This window comes from Labeo rohita, chromosome 13 (assembly GCF_022985175.1).
Source record: "Labeo rohita strain BAU-BD-2019 chromosome 13, IGBB_LRoh.1.0, whole genome shotgun sequence".
Classification (NCBI taxonomy): Eukaryota; Metazoa; Chordata; class Actinopteri; order Cypriniformes; family Cyprinidae; genus Labeo; species Labeo rohita.
The window spans coordinates 13,515,224-13,536,847 of record NC_066881.1 but is presented as its reverse complement, the minus strand read 5'-3'; the positions used below and the strand labels follow the sequence as shown (position 1 = coordinate 13,536,847).

The 21,624-nt window shown below is 37.9% G+C and overlaps 1 protein-coding gene across 1 annotated transcript in view; it reads right to left on the bottom strand.

Annotated features, from left to right (window-relative positions):
- Window positions 1-55: 55 nt before the first annotated feature.
- The window catches only part of cep170aa (centrosomal protein 170Aa), a 46,810-nt gene continuing 25,241 nt past the window's right edge, over window positions 56-21,624 (bottom strand). The window contains 12 exon segments of the mRNA XM_051126036.1: window positions 56-1,753; window positions 2,361-2,412; window positions 2,492-2,585; window positions 4,067-4,155; window positions 4,399-4,566; window positions 4,659-4,818; window positions 9,027-9,267; window positions 10,276-10,323; window positions 11,853-13,346; window positions 14,834-14,969; window positions 15,783-15,884; window positions 18,105-18,646. Coding sequence (XP_050981993.1) covers window positions 1,464-1,753; window positions 2,361-2,412; window positions 2,492-2,585; window positions 4,067-4,155; window positions 4,399-4,566; window positions 4,659-4,818; window positions 9,027-9,267; window positions 10,276-10,323; window positions 11,853-13,346; window positions 14,834-14,969; window positions 15,783-15,884; window positions 18,105-18,646 — 3,416 coding nt within the window. The 3' untranslated portion in view covers window positions 56-1,463.

Genomic DNA, 21,624 nt, shown 5'->3' with positions numbered 1-21,624 from the left:
AACCAACTGGACACGGGACACGACATACAACTCGAATTCAAAATTAAACAAAAACTTGTATTTAATATGCTGTTCCCCCCTTTATTGAGAATATGCAAAATTATATAAAAAAGAAAAAAAAGTGCCTTAACAATAAAACAAAAATAAATAAAACACATTAAAAACAATAAAAAGAAAAAAAAAACACTGATATGATACACAATGTGTAAACCACACAAGGGAAAAAAAAAAAAATCGATGTACCAAGCACTTTATCTGCCGTCCACCCTCTCATACACTGGCAGATTCACACAGGTTGTTTTGTCAGAGGGCGTCCCGCTGAAAAGGCATCTTGTAGTGAGTACAGCGGGATTTAGTGGTGACCTAATCATTTTAGTGCCCTGAATCGACTACTTCATTTCACATTACGCCTTTGATGTGCAAAATGAAACCGTATCACAATGAATCAAGTCCTTTAAGACCGAAAGACTAAGCTGAAAATACTGGGCACTTAGTGACATAATACATGTAGAACACACAGAAAAGCCCACTGGATGTATTCTGTCAGGTACCAGTCTGCACTATCGTCTAAGTCTACAATTACACTATATGTCAGAAATACTCTTCCTACAGGGCTTCTAAAGAAAGGCCAGGAAAGTGGTTCAGACTTCCGCCAACATCCTCCTAAAAATACAGCCAAGCAGCAGAAGGAAAGAAACGGGTAACAGTAAACGCACACAGAGAGGTGGAACACTTTCATGAGAAGAAGGCTAGTAGGTATCAGAGACGTCCGTCTATGCAGAATGTTAGTACACACGCGCTTACAGTCATAAGGCTGATTCAGCAGTGCTGATCGAGGGAGCATAAAATCGTTTTAGCCAGGGTGCGCTTGTGCGCAGTCCATTAGTGCATGCCATGCATTTGTCTGCAAGTTCCCTCTCTTTATGTTTTTGTAACTATAAAATGATGGATATTTCAGTTTCCGATGATACAAGTCATTACATTCCACAAAAAGAAGATGAAAAAAAAAAAAAAAAAAAAAAAAAAATCAAGACCCTTAAGCTAATTTATAATAGCTTGAACGCACAAAAATGTAACATCTAAAACTTTTTCCAAAAATGACAGTTATCTAAATAGACAAATTTCAAAATACATTTGCGCATAGTTTGCTGAATTCAGTTTGGTAAACTGCAGAACGTGATATCAAAGAAAAGTAAGCTCAGAGGAGAGCAGACAGGCACTGGAGTTGTTTTTTGTCCGTTCACTAAGGATCCATCTGGCAGTTCATTTGGGGCTTGGATGGCCACTTGCTTCCTGTCACATGCAGCTGTGTGTGTTTTGGTGTGGTTTTGCTTAGCCGTGCTAAGCGGTCAGTTCAGATACACAGGTGTGATCCTAAAGGTTACACGACTACAGGGTAAAACATAACATTTTACATACACATAAAAGATCCATTCAGGAACACGTTACAGTATGTAGTTTTATTAGTCCAGTTTACTAAAAGATAGTTTTTTTTTTTTTTTGCTAGCGATGGCACTTTCCTCTCCGGTGGGGTGTGTGCGGTTGAAGTTGAGTCCTACGCTGGGTTTGTCTGCGCCGGGGTTGATCGTTGTTGTTGTTGGTGGTGGCGGCTGAGGGGCTCCGTTACTGGGCAGAGGCCCCCATATGCTCTGAGAGCCAGGACTGCTTCTGGGTTTGGGGGTGGTTGGACTGGTCAGGCCGAGGCTTGTCAGAGCGTCAAGGGTTCCATCAGGGTCAACCATGACGTTTATAACTGCAGGGGTAGAGAAGTGTGAATGAGTGTGTATTTTGTTTTGCTACCACTTCAAATTAGAGCAAAAACATCAGAAGTTGACTGATGTAACAGTCAGAAGTTATTTAAAGAGATAGTTCACCCAAAAATGCAATTTCTGTCAATAATTACTCACACTCATGTTGTTTCAAACTCGTAAGATCTTTGTTCATCTTTGGAACACAAGCAACTTATTCAACAATTTCTTCTCTTCCGTGTTAGTTGTCGATGCTCACAGCTTCATAAAATTAAGGATGTCCCAAGGACTATTTTATCAATGTCCTTACTAGCTTTCTGGGCCTTGAACGTGTCTATGCAGGGTCAGAAAGCTCTTGGATTTCATCAAAAATATCTTCATTTGTGTTCCAAAGCTGAACGAAGGTCTTACGGGTTTGGAACGACATGAGGGTGAGTAATTAATGACAGAATTTTTATTTTTGGGTGAACTATCCCTTTAAAGATATATTAAATAATAAAAAATGATTATAAAGTTTTACAGCATATCAGAAATAGAAATGTGGACAGTTTAGATGATTATTAAGGCAAGCTAAATTTAGTTGCATTGTGCCGCTGTTGATGTAAGTCTTACCTTGAAGCTGTTTTTCTACCCTCTTCAGCTCTGTTAGTATAGATGAAATTTCCTAAATGGCATAAAGAATAGTTAGCAGAAGTACAAATCAATATCTATTACTGTAAGACATTTGACATTAAGGAACTTACCTTGTTTGTAGTTTTAGGAAGTGGAACTTCACTGTCCAAACTGAGTTTGCTCTCAATATCATCCCAGTTCCTGTCTTTGTCTTTGAACAATATCCTTTAAAATATGAAAAAAAAATGAAAAATTTACTATATTATTAAATTGTCTTTTAAATAGATTTAAAAACAAAACAAAACAAAAAGATTACATTTATCCATGAGATGTATCTATTAGCAGCCGTAAATTCCTATAGAAACCAATGTAATGTTTAAAACAGTGCTTCTCAAAATTCACTAAAATAGAAAAAACACTCAATAAAATTAAATCCACTGAAAATTCATGATTCCAGAAATTTCAAGAAATGTATGTCCTTGAAAAAATTCTAAAGGCCAAAAAAATTCCAGATTTCAGTGTTTCAGTTCAGTATTGATTTTGTATTTTCCTTAATGCATTTTAATTTTGTAATGGGTATATATACATATATATATATATATATATGGGTATATATATCTTAGCACATGAAAATACACTATTAGTCAAAAGATTTTTAATGTTTTAATGTTTGCATTTATTTGATCCAAAATACATCAAAAACAGTAATATTCTGAAATATTTGGGCTATTTAAAATATCTGTTTTCTGTTTTCATATGTAAAAAATGTAACAAATGTTATATATATATATATATGTATATATATATATATATATATATATATATATTTTTTTTTTTTTCAGACCTGAATTTTTAACGTCATTACTTCAGTTACGTGATCCTTCAGAAATCATTCTAATATTCTGATTTGCTGCTCAAAAAACATTTATTATTGTTGTGCTGAAAAGAGCTGAGTAGATTTTTTTCAGGTTTCTATGATAAATAGAAAATTCAGAAAAAACAGCATTTATCTGAAATAGAAACCTTTTGTAACATTATAAATGTCTTTATCATCACTTTCGTTCAATTTAAACCATCCTTGCTAAATAAAAGTATTATTTCTATAACTTCTTTCTAAACATTTCTAAACAAATGTTTAATTACTTTCTAAACATTTAGCTTTGACCAGGAATAAATTGCATTTTAAAATATTATACAATATATTCAAATAGAAAGCAGTAGTTTTAAATAGTAAAAATATCTCAAAATATTACTGCTTTTGCTGTATTTTGGAATAAACCAATGCAGGCTTGGTGAGCAGAAGAGACTTCTTTAAAAAACATTAAAAATCTTACTGTTCAAAAACTTTTTACTGGTATTGTTTTCATGTGCTCCATTAACTATATTTTAGTCCAAAATAATAAGTAGCAAAATGTTGTAAAATATAGTTCCTTTGACAAAATTAAGAAATAAAAAAGTTAAACATTTAATACCCTGGAGTTATTGGTTTCCATTAACATCAATGACATTTTACAATTATTCAGTGTGACTTTAATATTAAATAAAAAAATACGACAAATATAATATAGTATGTGTTGATATAATATATGGTTGGTTTAATGTAAGGTTGTTTGATTGCTGTAAATTTTTCAGCAATTATAGAATGCCCCTTTATGTAATTTGGCTTAATAAACAAAATAGTACACGTCTATGACTCTATGACTGACCTGATTTTGCCAGCAGTTTTATCTACAGACTGTCGGATTTTGGAAGACAGCTGGGAAACCGACGTCAGCAATAAACTGTCTAGCACCGCCTGCAAAGAAAAAACAATCATCAGGACCATGTCAATCAATAATTTACCAAACAAACAACATCCAGACGATAAAACACTGATCATATCGGTTTTCACATCACCACTCAGGCTATACTAAACAAGAAGTTCTCATCTGGTACCACAAACACACTTAAAAACAAACACCACACCCTAACATACATTCATAGCGACCCGAAAGATTAGGCAGATTTCATAAAATTAAGTGGTTCATACCGGTCTCACCTCATCCCGGTTCCAGGTACGTCTGCGCAGGGCCGCCTGAGGATCCAGGCTGTCCGGGGCCCGGGGACGAAGCTCCACCGGTCTGCCGTTGATCTCTGAGGCTTTGGTGTGAACTACAGGGGGAATCTTCCTGAAGTTTAGACTTTCGTCAAAAACTCTTTCAACCAGCTGCAAAAAAGGAGAATTAACAAGAAAAGTATTAAGAACAAGCACCATGCAAACTAATAAACATCTTGAAAGTGAGTAAGGTGTTAATGTACCTCCTCCCTCGTGTCGATGGCGGAGCCCGGTGTGGTGGCGGCCGTGCTGACCGTGGTGCTGGGCGCCGTGCCGGAGGAACTGACGGAGTCGATCTCGCCCGCCACGTCGTGGATCTCTCGTGCCAGGATGGCCAGATCCTTGGCCAGGTCCTGACTGATTCTGCGCACACAGGGAAATAACCTGTAAACATTCAGATGGGTGTCTAGACTAGGGGAGCACAAATACACACACATCATGCAAATGACATCACAGACTCACATTAGGTAGGCCCTACTTTATGCAAGCACATGCACATGCTTATACATAGCATGCAATTAACATATTGTATGGATGACATGCATAACATGCATCATTTATAAAAATCTAAAAATGTTGGGTTCAGTACAATTTTTTTGTTTTATGCAGCTATGATGCATTAAATTGATCTTAAGTGACAGTTAAGACTTTCAGATTGTTACAAAAGACTACTTTTTCAAAGAATCCTCAAGAAAATATATTAAGGTTTCCTCAAAAATATTAAGCAACTGTTTTCAACATTGATAATAAGAAGAAATATTTCTTGAGCAACAAATCAGCATATCAAAATGATTTCTGAAAGATCATGTGACACTGAAGACGCTGCTCAAAACTCAGATTTAACATCACAGCAACAAATTACAATTTAAAATATATTAAAATAGAACACAGTTATTTAATATTGTAATATTTCACAATTGTACTGTTTCTACTGTACTGATCCAATAAATGCGGTCTTTGTGAGCATAAGTGACTTCTTTCCAAAACAATCTTACCAAACCTAACCTTATCATTAGTGTATATAATATTATAACATGGTAAACACATCAAGAATGGCTCATTATATATAAATCACACTGTTGTGTATAGCTTTAGATTAATACTTAATTATTACAGTGTTTTAATGTTGAAAGGGTTTTTGAAATAACCACAAGGTGGCAGTATTGCTACATGAACAAGTTTTACAACAAATATATGAGGCATATATGGGTTGCTAAACATACGTGTCACCTTTGCGTAAAAAAATGGTATTTTATTCATCATTAAAAACACTAAAACATATTACACAAAGAAATTAAAGGATTAGTTCACTTTCAAAACAAAAATGTACAGATAATGTACTCGATTTTGATGATTTTAAAGTTGAAGGAGTAAATGAGATGGGAGTTTTTTTTTTTTTTTTTTATGTCCTAACTGTCATGACCGGAAAAAACAGAGTTCACTCAAAAGCTTTTTAACCTCAAAGTTTGAGGTTAAAAAGTATATAAATGATATTTTTTTGGAAAATAACCGATCGACCCTTATTCCTCGGCTGGGATCGTTTGAAGCTGCATTTAAGCTGCATTTAAGCTGCATTTAAGCTGCATTTAAACTGCATTTTGGAAGTTCAAATTTGGGGACACCATAGAAGTCCATTACATGAAGAGAAAATGTTTTCCTCAAAAACAATTTCTTTACGACTGAAAGACATGAACATCTTGGATGACAAGGGGGTGAGTACAGTAAATTTTTGTTCTGGAAGTGAACTAATCATTTGACTGTATGAATAGTGCTTTTGAAATATTTAACATGTCCACTCACATTAAGATAGACCCCAGTCATAAAAGTAGACTAATAAAAGCTATTTTTATATTTTATATTGAGTGGCCTCATGGGAGCTGACATGCTGTGATCACATGGGCAGATGAATTAAACTATAGTAACCCCACAGTTACTGTACACAGTCATTAACAGAGTAAATTAACCACGGCTAACCACAAACACCACATTTCTAAGGGCACTGGTAACTGAAAACTTTGTTTTGTTGTTTGAGTAGATTTAAGTAGATAAACCAGAACAGGAAAACAAGGGTTAATGAGAGATAAAGACTAAAACTAAGTGAGAGATAAAGACTAGAAATGTCAAAAACAATATGAAAAAGTAAGAGATAGAATAAGCATGTGATCCGCTTATATTAGTGTTTGCCCTACAGCAGTGGATTTGAAAACAGTCTCTCTTGTTGCTCTTCCAGCTGTAACTAATGCTACATGAGGACATTTCCTGAGATAACAGACTATATGCTGCATGTAACACCAGCACTGAGTGCCCACTTTTTCAGCAACCTTGGTTCTCAATGTACTATACCCATTCATTTTCTCCACAGGGATTTTAAAAGCCTGTTCATTAAAGAGGTCTAAACCTTGAACTACACCAACCAAGAGATGAATCACAGCCTAAGTATTTTCTGATTTTACTTCAAAAAAGATTTTACTTTTTACTTTACTGGGTTTACTTCAAATCAAAGGAATAACTGATGAAATAAGACATTATTGGCGGAATTATCTTCCCTACGTGGGTTGTGCATCGGCACGTCCTCAGCGCGGATGAATCTAATGTTTTGAGGTGTATGTGTATGGGCTGTCTGTCAGTCAACGCACGAGTGTACATATTCACTGTATTTCGGAATTAAAGATACTACATTTTGGAAATATGTCCAAAATAATATGTTTCAACCAAAAATGTCAAACGAACAAGTAAGTTTCATGTCTCTGTTTTGTTTTAACCAACTGAAAAAAAAAAGAAAAAAAAGTTTTACAGTAACGTTAAATCAATCGTGCTACCAATCGTGATTAAATTCAACTATGGCAAAGTTAGCTTAGATCACGTCAAACATTAAAATTGTTAATGTTAACAACATTGAGCAAGGAAACTCGCACATTTTGCTGATTATTGCTGCTGAAAATTGTCAATTATTGTCATGTTTTGGGCTGTACTAATCAGTCGGACCAGGAAAAACATTTGGAGAAACGAAAGGTGTTTGTGGTTGGCTAAATTGAACAAGGATGTCCAGGGCAAGAATCTTGGCAACATTTGTGTTTGTTCTTATCATTTCCGGTCAGGTAGGTGAAATATTAGGCTAATATCTTAATTAATACTGCTCCTACATAACTTTACCACGTATTAACCTTACTTTGTCAAAATATTGCGCCCTTTCCTGCTTCCTTCTCTATATGATTTAGCAGCTTCCACACATTTTTTCAGTGGTTTAGACAAAATAAATTAGTGAAACAACGCATTTAGTAGTACATTATCCATACAATCCATGCTGTTGTATACATCAGAGTATCGCCAATATGGCCGCGCATCCGGGTAACTGACCAAATCGTGACGAAGGTGCAAACCCTCTAATAGTGTTATCATTTCTGCATTTTTATTCATATAATGGACTGGTATGGTGCCCCGATTTTAAACTTCCAAAATGCAGTGTAAATGCGGCTTCAAACGATCCCAAATGCGGTTGTAAATGATCCCAGCCGAGGAAGAAGGGTCTTATCTAGCGAAATGATGTGTTATTTTCATTTAAAAAAATACAAATCAAATACTTTTTAATCTCAAATGCTCGTTTTGCCTTTCTCTCCCTGAACTCTGTGTATTCTGGCTCAAGACAGTTAAGGTATGTTGGAAAACTCCAATCGTATTTTCTCCCTCAACTTCAAAAATCATTTCAAAATCATCCTACATCACTGCAGAAGTTCCGACCCAGTCTTTGCAACGTGAACATGCAAAGATGATCAAACACCCTTAACAAAAACAATAAAACAGCGATATATGGTGATTTCGAAGTTGAGAGAGAACATGAGATGGGAGTTTTTCGACATACCCTAACTGTCACGAACCGGAACAAAAACAGTCCACGCAGAGTAAGAGAAGATGAGCGTTTGGCATTAAAAAGTATATAAATTGTATTCTTTTTATTAAAATATCCGATCGTTACGCTACATAAGACCCTTCTTTGGCTGGGATCGTCTACAACTGCATTTGGGATCGTTTGAAGCTGCATTTAAACTGCATATTGGAAGTTCAAAATCGGGGCACCATATCAGTCCATTATATAGGGAAAAATGCTGAAATGTTTTCCTCAAAAAACAATTTCTTTATGACTAAAGAAAAAAAGACATGAACATCTTGGATGACAAGGGGGTGAGTAAATTATTTGTAAATTGTTGTTCTGGAAGTGGACTTCTCCTTTAATCCCTCATTGTCAAACCATTTGAATATCATCAAAAGAAATTGTTACATCAAAAAACATTTACAAAAAAAGTAATGTTCTTTAGAACTCATTGTAAAATGACAAGTTTAATTATTTAGCTGTTCTAAGAAGTAACTACAAGTGATCTGTAGTTAGACCATTTGTATCTGTAGTTAAATCATTTGTATCTCCTTCTTTATGTATACAGACATGATGTAATGATGTAAAAACAAATGACCAATAATTTATTTAGGATAATTTTTAATTAAAAAAGTTACATAATGCTTCTTTAATAACGTCATAATGTGTTTGTGTGTACGATAAGGACAGAGTTGATGAGTACCTGGCGATCTCCTCACTGTGGGCTGTCCAATCTCGTATGTACTCCTCCTGCTCTCTCATCCTGTTTTTCAGGAGGAGACCCCCTGGGCTGGTTGTGACCGGAGTGGGACCACCCAGCCTGCTAGTGCGAAGGGTGGTGCCCGGTCGCAGGCGAATGTGTTTGGGAGAGTTCCGGTTAGAGCCAAACTCATCCTCAGAGGTAGAGGCATATTCAGGAGGCAGCCGTCTCCACCGGTTAGTGGCTGAAAAAAAATAGAGGTATGACTGAAATGTTTACAGAAATACAAATTAAAAATAAATAATAACACTCCATATGAATTGAGGGGGTGGTTACAGGTATGTATATTAAAAAAAACCTTTGGGAGCAGTTAATGTATGAGTATTTTTGTCAGTATTACACACAAACAGTTTCCAAACTCCTTGCATCTCTGTTACATGATGCAAAAATCTTCTTCCCCATTGGCTCAAGGTTTATAAACATGGCAACTAAAAACGTTATAATTATACTCAAAATTCAAGTATCACTGTACACTAATAGTGTTGTTTCAATTTAAATTTTGTATTTGTACTTCACACTCCATTCCTATGTACACTACAACCATAAAAACCTTGTTTCAAATGGGGATGGAGCAATTGTAGTTATCAAAATTATGTATAAAGAGTTTAAAACAAACCACTCGGCGCAAAAGAAGTTGAATATTGCATTTACCCCTGCAGAAATCAAACAACAAAGCTCTTTTGACCAACTATCTCTAAAATATGACACTAGCAAGTGATGAAAAGGACATTTGGGATGATGATTTTAATGATGGTTGTGGGTTTTATTTTAAATAAGTGTCCTCCATGTTTGCGTCTGAAATGTTTTCTTTTTGCCTGCAAAGCTGTTTGCTGTCATGTTGTTTTAACTTTGTGCCACCAGGGGGAATGCGTTTAACATCCACTGACCCTCATTTCTTATTGCTTAGTGCTTGCATCAGCATATGAGGCACAACTTTGCTCTGATTTTGACTGTGTGGCAGGACAAACATCTCAGAAGCTATCGTTGTAATATTAACATAATTCATTATTTACTTTAAAGACCAGATATCTCTCTGTAAATGTTTATTTAACAGTAAAGCAAATAAATGGAGATCCTTTTCATCACTGCTGAGTTTGATTTAAAAAATAGCATAAATTAAAAAATGAAATAACATAGCATGCTGAGTTTTAGTTTCTACACACACACACACAGCCCAGAGATATTACAGTACCCATGGGCTCCTCCTCTGCGAGAACACTTTCAGGCTCAAGTTGAGATTCTGTGTAAAATGGGATCTTTATAAATATCACAAGCATGCAGAGACAGACAATTACAGACAAATATGACTAATGACAGTGATCCAGTCTGCATGAAACATAACAAAAATGCACTGCTCAATTCTGCTGGATGCTAAAATTCTCATGATAAACTTAGTTAAAACAACTTTTTTTTTGGCTGCAGCACTTTCATACAATTGTTATTTTAATGACTTGGAATTGAAACTTGGAAATGCACCCTTTATGCTACCTGATTTCATGACGGAACTTTCTCGCAAGAGGTGAAATATGTACCAATAAGTACAAATTGAATCACTGCAGTCTCCAACAGAAATGAACACTAGAGGGGGTCAAACAGCGAGCACTTATAATCGTTTTCATATAGTTATGATTACAGCTCTATATCATTGGGTATGCGGAACCCTTTGGGTACGAATCCCGTGAAAAACATGACTCAGGATGAAACAGCTGAAATATGAGAGAAAAACAAGCTAAAACGGCATGCGTATGATTGCGTTTTTACGTCACATTCGCTTTTGTTCATACTACCGGGTAGGTTTAGGTGTAGTGCAGATAGTATGTTATTTTAAAACGTCATGGAGCATTAGAGTTACAGCGCCACTCAACGAACATTTCAAGTCAGAGCTGCGGTGACACATACAAAACGTACCATATGTACGTTCATCTGTTCCGGGGAACACTCTTTCAGCGCCACTCAGTGGACATTTCACATCAAATATGTCACAAACATACTTGGCAGTATGTATTCCGCATCTTGCGAAAAAGTTCCCACAGGTACATTTTCGTCATGAGATCAGGTTGGTTTTCTAAATAGATCTTAATGATCTTAGTGTTCATTTGCGTATTCTTAAATTTTTATTTTATTATTCTTTTTTTTTTTACTTTAGAATTCTGAAAAAGAATATCATAATTTAATTTCAAACAGTTGATGGTAGTAATCGACTAGTATTTTTTTCATACTATGGAAGTCAATGGCTACCCTGAACGTTTTGGTCACCAAAATTCGTCAAATATATTCTTTTGTGTTCAAAAGAAGAAAAAAAAAAAACTACAGGTTTGAAGCAATATGAGGGTGAGTAAACATTGGCAGAATTTTCATTTTTGTGCAAACTAACCTAAATTCTGTCATTAATTACTCACCCTCATATCGTTTCAAACCCATGAGACCTTCTTTCATCTTTGGAACACTAATTGATATTTCTGACCCTGCATAGACATTAATGCAACTACTACGTACAAGGCCCAAAAATAGTCCATTTGACATCAGTGGTTCAACCGTAATATTACGAAGCTACAAAAATACTTTTTGCGTGCAAAGAATACAAAAATAATGACTTTATTCAAAAATGTTATCAGTTACTACATAAACAGTGCTTAAATCTGTTTCTATAACTCAAATTGGCATTAAAACAAATCACCTTACTTCTGCTTTCGCCTTCTGCTAAGTAACATTTCCAATCATTCAGCAGCCACATGAGTATATTAATATCACCATTACATTCCTCCTCACCTGATGGGGTGCTGTTGACAGGTGCTGTCTTCGGTTTGGGGTCTGCTAGTTTGGAGACACTATTAGCCCTCATGCGTGCAGTGAGCTTGTTGTCCGGTGCTTGCTGATTAGGGCTTCTCAGTCCCAGACGAAGCGCTGTCTCTGCAGACACACGTGTCGCCGTGGTCCTACTGATCGTGGCCTCCGAATCACTCCGTGCTGAAAACGAGCCGAGTCTGGTGCGCCGTGGTTGTGCCAACATATCAATGCGTGACTGCGCCTTCCTCCCCGACGGCGGTTTGGAAGTGGAACTGGTGGTGGACACCTCAGACGCCACCGAGACCCTGTCTGCATCTGCCAAGTCTGTGTCTGACGTGTCTCCAAGCCGAGCCCTGCGCAACAGGGATGCTCTTGTAGGACGGGGTTGCGGAAGACCAGCCTGTTTCGCGAGGGCTGTGGTGCTAGCTTGCAGAGTCTTGCTGGGTTTTGCAGACCTTGCGGATTTGCTGGTATCAAGCTTGGACTGCAGAAGGTCATCGGTGGAGGTGAAGTGACCTTTGGTGTGTGAGCGACTGGAATACATCTCCTGGTCCGAGGACAGGATGTCTGAGATGGCTAATGAGGACGTCTGGTCATCATCAGTGAGATCTTGTGAGGGTTGGCGGCCACGGGAGGATGTTTGTACTGAACGACGAGTATCTGAGCGGCTTTCTGTGGTCTTGGTTTTTGTCTTTCTTTCTAGACGCTCCCTTGCGCTGGTTGTGGTTTTCGATGTGGTGCTTGCATTGCTTTTTTCTCTATAAAGGCTGCTGAGGGATCGACGTTTTTGAACCGCCTTACGATCGCCCTCGGCTGCCGCCTGGCTGACTGTGCTGGCTGTGTCGATATCAGATTCGGGGGATAAAGGGCAGACTGAGGGCGTTACCGGGTCCAACTTCTTCTCATCGCGGAGTTTAGCTTCAAGGAAAGCCATGACAGCTTCAGTGTCCTTGAGAAGAGTCGCCGTGTCCATGCTGCCCACCGAGTCGCTTCGCTCCCTTCCTCCATTCTGCCGGTTGATGCGAGGAATCAGTTCTATGGGGACGTTACCGCTGGGCTTCTCAATGGTGAAACTACCCTGCCTCACCAGTGGCTTCCCAGACCTCTCCCCGTCACTTCCTTTACTCTTGTCCTCGGATCGCCTCCTGCGACTCTCTTCTGATGCTCTCCTCTCTCCACTTCCCAGGGGGCGCACAGAGGACTGTTTTCCTGCCTTTCCATCCTGCTGGATGCTCTTGGATTGGCTAGACACAACGTCCTTGTTGTTCAGAGTGCCAATGCACTCGCCATCACCTTTATGGTCACTGTGGCTTTCTTTTTCCTGGGGTTCAGTGTCCTGCTTCTCACCAATCTCAGAGCGCTTGATCTTCTCCTCTGTGGGAAGCTGCGGAAGAGTCCTTCTTTTGCGCTCAGCTTGGCTGGAAGTGGTGGAGCCGGTGCTTTTGATAGAGACACCAGCTTCAAATGCATCTCCATCTGAAGTGAGAAAAGAAAATACGTATTATAGAAATACAACCATATTTACAGTACTGTTGAAAGAGAACCCTGGGTATTAAGACTTGTATGGCTTAATATAACAAATTATGTCTCTTACTGAAATGCAATAGTAGAAACCCCATGAAATATTTATGTTATTAAAAAAATTACAATACAATATTTCGATGATGTAAAATAGTTGAACTTGGTGAGCGGCTGGCACTACCTGTTGCTATTTTTACCACAACACAACTCGGAAAATAAAATACTGATACGATGCCACATTATGCCGCAGCTTTTGGTTGTAATTTTCAGTTGAAGGACAACAACGTAAATTGATGTGTCTTCACTGCTTTTCTAGTGATAGAATGGGAATGGGAAGATGCCTGTGGACGAATAAAACTTCCTAAAGACCTGCATCTTTGTTCTCTTCACTTTAGCCCTTATGTATTTGAGGCTTTTAGTAAACCACAGCTACTGAAAGAGCTTACAAACGGCAGAGACAAGAAACGCTAGATGCCATCCTGGCATGATGTAAACATACAGACGCTTGTCATGACGCCGCAGCTACTGAAGAAGTTTCTTAGCATGGATTTCACTCAATATCTGGAAGCGTTTAGACTCATTGATGGGAAAATCAATGGTACTGCATTTGGTTTAAGCCAACATTTATATTATTTGCCACCTATAAGCTTGTTCAGGAGCTGTGGTCATTGTATGAGTATTTTATCTTCTGAGTTGTGTCGCGGTAATAATAGCAACAGGTAGTGCCAGTAGCTCAACGAGTGCAACCATTTGATGTCATCGAAATAATAGCGCCCATAGTCCAAAATATGTTTAAAATGACGTTTTTTTAAATAACATTAATTTTTCATAGGTTTTCTACTACATATTTTAGTAAGAGATGTCATTTACATTATATTAAGCCATACAATAGTCTTAATACCTGGGGTTTCCTTTAAATAGAGCAAAAGTAAAGACATTTATAATGTTACAAAAAAATTCTATGACACTAAAGATTGAAGTAATAGGTGCTGATAATTCAGTTTTACCAAGTTACATTTTAAATTATAAAACAGATAGTTCCAGTCCTTGATTCTAAATGGTTTAGCCTCGTTCTGAGCTGTTGTAAATTACTCTACATACATACACCATTGTTTACATTTGTGTGTTGCTTGGCAACCACTTTGTTGCAACCACAACTGTTTCTGTGGAACTACATTGTTTGGTGGAAGAATATGTTTTTATTAATATCATTACACTTCATTTGCTCTGTTTTATTTTGTGAAACCTTACTACGTATATGGAATAACCGTTTTATAAAAGCGATAAGCCCTGCTTTGCGTCGTGCCTAACAACGCTCCTTACCTGTTATAAATTCACTGTAAACCATGGCTTTTTAGGGCCTGTTGCTTTAATATACAGTTATTCATAATTGCAGCAATATTTGAGAATAATTAAAGAGACTTCTTTTAAAAGTAAGTTACCTCGCTCTTGATGGACAAAAGCTGGTGGTTCAGCTCCAGAGCCCTCAGGGTCTGTCCGTGTTTGATTAGCAGCTAAACTGGCCCACTGTGAAACCCAGCGAGGGCTGCCGACTGCAACCGAATCCTCCACAAGTCTCTATAAATGAAGCAAACATGTTTCTCCAGTCAGTACTACTCACTTGAATTACCCCTGCAATTGTTATCTGTGATCCAGCACTGAGCTGACGGGTTGCATGCTACATTGGCTTTTTGCTATGATGCATAGTCTGCATTATATTTAGAATTTCTTTTCTAAACAAACTACACTTTTTTTGATTATGTTAGCTTTAGTAAGCACCACGAAAATAACAACAATAAATCAGAGTCGCTGCTCATTCTAGAGTGAAGACTGGATGTAAACTTGGCATGGATCCACAACAAGGATTCAAAACAAGGACACTTTTGTAGCCTTATTCTTGTGTGTTTGTAGATATTGCCTTAAGGCAGTAGACCACTACTTCTCATTCCCGAACTGGGTCAGTGAGCAAGTGGCCAGTTTTCAGCCTAACAAGGAAGTGGTCAGTGGCGGGGGGGGGTGACTGACAAAGCACTGTGTCAGTATTCCTGAAAGTCCTCTCCATGTAACATTAAACCCAATCATTCCAAATTAGAATGTGAAATGCAGTTTCAACTGGTGTAGTCATAGTCCACAACAAATTAGAAATTAGAAACACATTAAAAACAACCTGGTTTCTGTTACATGTGAATCTGCTCTTTGATATCAACAAACACTACGGCACAAATTATGAAAACCAGTTACTTTGACTAAAGACAGATGGCTGTAAATTACATAAACTCAAAATGATAAGATAATGAAATGATCATGCAGGATAGTTCATGCAACACCATTAATTTGAAAGATAGCTGCGTATAATGTATACGTTTGTTATAAAAGCACTTAAGTCTTTACCTCAGACAAAGTTGAGCTGAGCTTCTTGCCGTCCTTCACTTTTCCACTGGTTTCTCGTTGTTCAGGGCAACCAGGATCCTTAGAGTCCTCCACCCCAAACACCTACACATGACAAACACATGAAAAAACACATGCAGGAGAATCAAAAGCTGCTGCACTTATTGGTGAGATATGACACAATGGCAGCACCTATGTGGCAAAAAGAGTTTAAATAAACACAGCTGCACAGACTCTATAGCAACAGAGCCAGAACAACATCTTAGAAAGGTACAAACAGGAAGTAGTAATGTTAGTTCAATAGAAACACCTACACAACACAGGATGTGATAAAGTAATCATACGTCAGCTTTATTGACAGTCAGTCTGTATAAACCTAATACTTCTGTCTATCCACCTGACTATTTACTGATCCATCCATCACGGCTGGATGATATTAAATATTCACCATGTATTTTTAATTATTTTGAGATCAATTTAACCTCCATTTAATTTGGTTTTTAATTTAATTGTTAAGTTTCCTATAGACGTACACTACCTGTTCAAAAGTTTGGGGACAGTTAATACTTTTATTAAGAAATTAATACTTTTATTCAGCAAGTACACACTAAATTCAAAGATTTATAATGAAAGATTTATAATGTGATCAAATAAATAAATATGACATTTTCCACAAAAATATTAATCAGCACAACATTGATAATAATAAATGTTTTGTGAGCAGCAAATCAGCATATTAGAATGATTTCTGAAGGATCATGTGACACTGAGGACTGGAGTAATGATGCTGAAAAATCAGCTTTGCGTCACAGGAATAAATTACATTTAAAAATATATTGAAATAGAAAACAGTTATTTTAAATTGTAGCAATCATTCACAATATTACAGTTGTACTGTATTTTTGAACAAATAAGTTCAGCATCGGTGCACATAAGAGACTTTAAAAAAAATCTTAACAACCCTAAACTTTTAAACAGCAGCGTCAATATCAAAATATCTACGTAAAATCACCAGATGGCTGAAAACTGTTAAGCGTTTTTTCGTTCACCCATCATTTATGACTGAAAACAACCAAATGTGCAATATTCTGTTTTTCATTGTCTTTTCGAAACAAATGCATGAACATTCATAAACACTTTATAAGTAATAGCACACAGACGTGCATTAAAAGGCAAAGCTTTAAAACTCCCCGAAGATAAAATGAATAAAGAAGGAGTTGATTGGTTGGCCACATGAGAGCCATTATAAAGCCATTAGACAGAGAGCTTCACAGCAAGATGCACTCAAACTGCTTGATGTTCAGAGACACATTTCCAGGATAAACTCAACATTCACAATGCACTCGAGAGAGCATGTTGAGGATCATTACAGTGCTTGTAAGGCTGTATTGACATTCCTTAAACATTCTGACCTCTAGTTTTTAACCCTGAGTATTAAACGTACACATTTAATATAGCCCGACTCAACTCAGCCTGTTTGCAACCAATTTCAGCCTGTGCTATCTATTTTTATTTTTTCTTATTTCTTCCACTGCTCACAAAGGGAAGTGACTCCCATGTTAATCTGCAAGTCTTGTGATGAGTGATGAGGTTTGATGACAGTGAACCACCATCCTCCACAAACCAAGCCGGCAAGTGTTTAACAAATAGAAACATGTCATCTGTCAGGCTATATCTTAAAGGGATAGTTCGCCCAAAAATGAAAATTCTGTCATTAATTACTCACCCTAACGCCGTTCCAAACCTGTAAGACCTTTGTTCATCTTCAGAACACAAATTAAGGTATTTTTAATGAAATCTGAAAACTTTTAGTCCTTGCATTGACAGCAATGCAACTGACATGTTCAACACCCAGAGAGGTAGTAAGGACATTGTTAAAATAGTCCTTGTGACGTCAGTGGTTCAACCGTAATGTTACGAATCTATAAGAATGCTTTTAGTGCACAAAGAAAACAAAAATAACTCATTTATTCAACAATTTCTTTTCTTCCGTGTCAGTCTTTGATGCACGTTTAACAAGAGTACCACGACGTCGAACCACGTTGACTATTTTATTGATGTCTTTACTGCCTTTCTGGGTCTTGACTGTGTCAGTTGCATTGCTTTCTATGCAGGGTCAGAAAGCTCTCAGATTTCATCAAAAATATCTTTATTTGTGTTCTGAAGATGAACGAAGGTCTTATGGGTTTGGAGAGACATGAGGGTGAATAATTAATGACATTATTTTCATTTTTGGGTGAACTATCCTTACACTATGCAACAGCACAATCACAATATTTCACATGTATTATGATAATCTACCAGGGTTGTGCTTAGGTATCATACCTTATCAATCATTCGCCGTGCCTCCTCTTCCTCAGGGTTGCTTTTATCCAGCTCAATGGTGTAAGTTCCCTTGTCGCTCTGGTCGTCATCTTGTTTCTGAGCCTCATCTGTAGGACTGGGCTGACCAGTAGTGGCAGGGCTCTGCACCACCTTTGGCTCCTCAGATCTCTGCTTGAGCAGGAGTCGAGCAGCGGTGGGGGCGACCGCCGCTAGGGACGATGACATGCCCTTACTGCCGTCCGCTGCCGTGGCGACGACCTTAGGACGTGAGGGCGGTGCAGGGCAAAGTCCCTCCCCTGCCACGCCTCCGAGCAGTGGTGCGGTCTGTGAAAATGAGTAGGAGCGTCGTTTACGAGGGTTATCCTCGTCATAGAACTCGATCATAAAGGCTGTGCGGCTCACAGAAGACGACCCCTCTGTTTTGACCCGGCCCACTCCTGCGGCTCTCAGGCGCTCCTCCAATGCGGCGTGGCGTTTGCTGCCAAATCGCAATCCTAGGCCATTTTCAGAATCGCTCTGAGTGCCATCCTCGTGTTTACTGCCTGCAACGGAAGATCGTTTAGATGGGTTACGGCAAATTTGAACACAGAACAGGGCTGTGGTTTCAACCAAGCGTGCAACTTCAGACGCAAACCTAACCAGAGCTAACACAAAATCCCCCATACGGTGCACCCTGAGGCATTACAGTGGACTAGAAAACCGGTTAAGTCTCTGGACGCTAACTTTCAGCGAGAGAGCAGGAAAGAAAAGGCAAGGAAATAAGAGGTGGAGGAGGGGGTCGTCTATTCTTCAGCTTGGTCGGCTGAGGAAGCAGCATGCAGTCAGAAGTGACAGCCTCTGCTCTGGGAGACTGGGAGAAACAACTACACCACTTCGACTGTGGCCTTTCACGCACAAACCGTGAAACAAAGCAGCTCTTCTGTGTCGCACAGCATGTTCTTTGAATGAGGAGAGCTGGCCCCACCAGCCCTCTATGAGTCAGACTGCATTTACTCTAACTAGTCCGATAACACCAAGTAAACATGCGTACTAAATTATACAAATACTGGAATGAACTTGTAGTATTGTTTCACTGCCTCTAGTTCAAACTCTGTATAATGTGAACTACCGTTCAAAAGTTTGGGGTCAGTAGGATTTTTTCAACAGAATTTCACACTTTTATTCAGCAAGGACACATTAAATAGATAAAAGTGGCAGTAAATACTGTCGTGATGTAACAAAAACCTAAAAAAAGCTGCAAAATTGTATTCAAAAATTGATGAGAAATGTTTTTGGAGCACCAAATCAGCATTTTAAAATGATTTCTGAAGGATCATGTGACACTAAAGAAAAATCGGCTTTGCATCACAGGAATAAATTACTTTTTATATTAAAATAGAACAAAATCTAAAGCAAATTAGAGACATTTTCATAGTTTGAGTCAGTACTGCATGGTCTGATTTAATTAACCTCCCAGTACTGACTTCAGACTATGTATTTAATTAGACAGGAAGGGTCATCTGATCAATATGCAATACGACAATAGCTTTTTGTAAGTGACGTTTAAAGGCTGGCAAATCTGAAATCAATTACGCTACAATAATAGAAGTTTTTAGAAATAAAAGTGGTTACAACAAATAATGGTGCAGCTTGCACTTCAAAGAAAATGTAAAGAATATGCGTTCTCCAAATGGCCTCAAACAAAACTGAATTTAAAAAATAACTTGCACACCTAAATAAAATGTATAGTACAGTGCAATGAAAAACTATAATGATTATTAAACTGAATGACAATAATTTCAACTTCATTAAAAATAACTGAAATTGACAACACAATCACTGAATGAAAAACCACAACTCTGCTGAGATCATGAATTTCAATATTTCTCAGTTTCTCTTTCTAGTTCTCCAAATTCCAATACACTATTTTCCCACCTCACATGAGAAAACAAGCCCTCAAAGGGTCAAAATGAAAAATCCAACTCACCGATGAACAATCAAAACAACAATCCAACTCACCAGTTCTCAGATCTCGCCCCACAAAACAAACAGCACCAAAGCAGTTTCCAAAGGACAACCGCAAACACAAGCACTAAAAAAAAAAGAACCACGCCTGAGACTGGATAGACCGCATAGTCTACCATCTTTCACCAATTATCAGTCCTGCTTGGAGTTCACACGTGGATTTGCTGTCAGCGCTTCTTGGCTGCATAGCACACGCTCCTCATAAATTAGCACACATTTCATTACAGATCAACGCGAAGGCGAGCAGAGTGGGCTTTCCTCTCCCAAAGCGGCATGCGGCAGTTTTACAATGAATAGTCCTACCGGAGGGAAGCATCCTGGGTGATCCACAGAAGGAGATGTTTTAGTTTGTGGAATCAAATCTTGTACAAACATAATAAACCACCACACAGACTAATCAATAGAACAAAAATCGATGTAGTTCTGCTACAGTTAGAGAAATGGCTCCTTAAGGAGAGCGTAAGAAGAAAGTGGAGCGCTAACCGCATTCTTTGCTAAGCTCTGTCAGTGGCTGCAAGGAAAAAAGGGTTTTAAAAGTGCTAGGTGGCAGCTAATCCTCTGGAATGGGAAATTCAGCTGACGCTATATAACCGTCTACTGGCTGGTTGCAGAGTTCAGTAAAATTTGATGTCATCACTATTGAATCCTTTTAACAGCTGTGAGAAATTCAGAAAAATCTTAAGGGGAATGAAAGTGGATAGTCTAGAAAATGAAAAGAAGTGGATGGCTATGAGATGGTAGACGTTATGCCTTGACATGATGGGCATCTTTGGTTAGTCTATGATTCTGTCCATTTAACTGTGTCAAATGTTTAAGAAATACATCAATGACTCCAGAACTGCTCATTTACATTTTTTAAACTGCAGGGATGGCAGAAGTGAGGAATAGAGGCATTGAAGCTTTAAGCAGTGCCATTTTTTTTTTGCAATGTATTTTATTTCAACCATGGATAGACGTCAATACACACAATGTTTTAAGTTTAAGTCCACCGAAGTTAATCTACTCCCCTGTCTGATTTGTTTGTTGGACAAAATGGCAGATTTGGCGTTATGATTGGTCAGATCGCCTGTCAATCAAGCTGTTTGCGAAGTGTCAGTTGACGATTAAAAAAACTCCCTTGTGGTGTTGAGAGATCAAATTCACAAGGTAATTTCCTGCAAATGCCTAGTGGTGGAATTGGCGTGGTACAAGGTATCTTTCAAAATTATTTTACAAAAACTCCCAAACTTTATTCAAACACTGCTATAATCAAAAAGCATTTGAACACTTCTAAGATCACATGATTAAATGCTGTATCCAGCCTTGTTAAAAATAGTTTCCAAAAATGCATTATTTGCCCACAGTCATGTTGGTCCAAACCTCATGCTGCTATATTTTCTGTGAAACACAAAAGTAAATGTTTTGGAAGAGTCATTTTGTCACACAATGACTTGGGTCAATGTTCCGATTTAAAAATAATGTCTTAAGTCACTTATTTGTGGACAGAAATGTGGGCTAGCAGTGAATAATGTCTTAG